The sequence below is a fragment of the Hippocampus comes genome, unplaced genomic scaffold (genome assembly GCF_001891065.2).
Source record: "Hippocampus comes isolate QL1 unplaced genomic scaffold, H_comes_QL1_v1.1 scaffold23, whole genome shotgun sequence".
Taxonomy (NCBI): domain Eukaryota; kingdom Metazoa; phylum Chordata; class Actinopteri; order Syngnathiformes; family Syngnathidae; genus Hippocampus; species Hippocampus comes.
In genome coordinates, this window is record NW_017806066.1 from 306,453 (window position 1) to 308,952 (window position 2,500).

The 2,500-nt window shown below is 45.3% G+C and overlaps 1 protein-coding gene across 7 annotated transcripts in view; it reads right to left on the minus strand.

Moving 5' to 3' along the window:
* nfixb (nuclear factor I/Xb) overlaps positions 1 to 2,500 on the minus strand; it is a 128,593-nt gene that overhangs the window by 93,561 nt on the left and 32,532 nt on the right. Inside the window, exon 1 of one of the 7 annotated variants that reach the window (XM_019893504.1) lies at positions 228 to 711. The exons of 5 other annotated variants lie outside the window; for them this stretch is intronic. In XM_019893504.1, the coding sequence (XP_019749063.1) occupies positions 228 to 254 (27 nt within the window). In that variant the 5' untranslated portion in view covers positions 255 to 711. Of the gene's footprint in view, positions 1 to 227; positions 712 to 2,500 lie in introns of those variants that run through there. One more of the 7 variants, XM_019893506.1, reaches the window with a different exon arrangement.

Below are 2,500 nucleotides of genomic sequence, written 5' to 3' on the forward strand. Positions count from 1 at the left end.
GAGCCTAAGATCACCCCCCCCCCCCACCTCAAAGAAAAAATAAATAAATACGACGAATGCCTCGCGACAAAAGAGAAAGTTATTGCAGCCCAAGTTTGTGCGAGTTCCGACTCAAGCACAAGGCAACATTTTTGTCAAATAGAATCTACAAAGCAAGCGCGGAGCAGAGCCGGCGTGCCCCGTTGAAACCGACGGAAAAGCGAGAGGAACAAGAGGAGGCAGTTTACCTGTGTCAAGCAGTACGGGGAGTACATGATGATTTTTTTTTTCACACAGAAGAAGCGGAGATCTTATTTAAATTGGATGGAAGCTCGGCGTGGTGCTGCATCGCAATCGCTCGCCGTCCTGTTACTCTCAGTCCATGCTGCAAGCTTACAGTAACCCCGCCTAGAACGCTTACACAAACTTTCAGGGAAAAAAGTTTGCCTCCCACCCTCTTCTCGTCTTTGCAGGACTCCCGACGCTGCGTTTCGCACTTTGTATTCGACTCCAAGATTCAGTCGGGAACATTGGGAAAGGACACCAATATAATTTGGTGCGTTTGACGAATTCGTCATCGCTTCCTTACATGGTCGCGACATTCACTTTAGTTGCGTTCAATGACCCTTCGGATTTGCAAAACAAAAAAACAAAAATGGTCAACGGACAATTCTCAACAGAGATCCCTCGACGAATATTTGACGCCGAATTAAACAAATCTTCCCTTTTTTTGTCGCGCGTCAGGTTTTTGACATTTTGTTTATAAAAATTTGCGTCGTACGCCTTTTACCAGGCGCTATAATTTACAGCTCTGACGTTCCAGTGTTTAAAAAAAAAAATCCGCCTGTTATAGAACCTAACCCACAATTCATAAATACTATTAAATATATTACACATCATGCTATCGGTATTAAATTATATTATGAAAACCTGGACGAAGGCAGATTCCCCATCAGCGCAAAAAAAAAAAAAAAATTTTACTTGCATCTTTGATAAAGCAAACATTTGTTGACCATCATCGAATGACCTGATTTGAAAAAAAAAAAAATCATGCTAAGCGAACGCATCGGGAGAATACTTGCACCAGCTGCAAGGCAAATGGGGCTGCTGATGTGTGTGTGCATCGTCAGAACAAATCTTCCCAGTTTATGTGGTGAGAACATGGATTCATACGGTGGCCATGCATTCTGTCCAATCTGGCTTTCCACAGAAATGTTAAAATGTTGCTCTTCAACTGTTCCGTTGCAGCCGCTGATGCAATAATTTCACCCGAGCTCCATTTCGCTCTGGATTTAACACCTTCATTCATTCGAGGGCGTGTGAATAGATGCATTATTTCATGAAGTGAAGACTATTTATCCACTGAACCATTTTTCACCCCGTCCAGAGGCCACATCTGCACTTTTCATGTGAAGCCAAGCCAAACAGTCAGCATTCACTGGAGTTGAAAGGGGAAATAATGCCAAATGCCGAGCACAGACGTATAATCAAGCGGTATCAAAATACCATCGAGTAGAGTAGAGTGTGTATCGTTTTGTCATGCACGCACACAGTAGCGACTGATTCATCCCATAAAAAAAGAAGAGAAAAGAACAGAGAGTGAAGTTCCTTGGATAAGATCCCAAACGTAGGATGGAAATTTTGGGTGGGAGAGACGTCTTTGTGATAGAAGGGAAGCTAATTTGGGGCCTGACACTGGAGTCCCGCAGATTTATGAGGCCGACTGCTTGTGCGTTTAAACTGCAAGCCTGCACAGGTCGAACAAACAAATGTGGATTCTGTATGGCCACACGACATCCACACAGGGAAAAAAAAAAAAAAAATCTATGATCGTGGTGTGCCCCGCTCTCCCCATTGCCACAATAACAACAGGACATCATCTGTACCTGAAACCGTTTTTAGTTTTCCTGCAAGCGATTCATGCAAGTTCTGAACAGGTTATGAGAGCGCCTGAACACAGCCAATAATCCTTCAAATGAGCCCACTTGCACAAAACACATGTAAGCTCTCCTCAAATGAGCCACGCATTTCGCGGTCGATGTGAGTAAATCTCTCATTAAGGAGCACATGCTAGAGCCATATGCTTACGCTCGCCGGGCCTGCCGCGCCTCGGCCTTGTCGCGCAGCGCAAACGTGCATTTTTACGGCTGCTCCGGAACAGGACGACTGCAGGTTCCGTGACGGGGTATGCAAATGTTAAAGTAGAGAAGAGTTGGGTTGGAACTGGTTGTTGAAGGATGGGAATCACAAGTTTGCCCAAACACACTGTTTGACATCGCAGGCCGTAATAACACCACACCCAGCTGTCGCTGTGGTGCGAAGGGGAGAAAGCGAGATGTGTGGTTGTGGCGGCTGGCTTGAGGTCGATCTGGCGTTGCTTTAAGTGGCTCCAAATATAGAAGTCATGACCTGCCAAAGACTCCTGACCGGTCAGAGGATCTGTCCAAAAACTGACTTCTGAAGCCAATTGTATCTGCAACCCGGGACGTTTTCTCACTAAATGCACGAGGTGCGTCAGAAA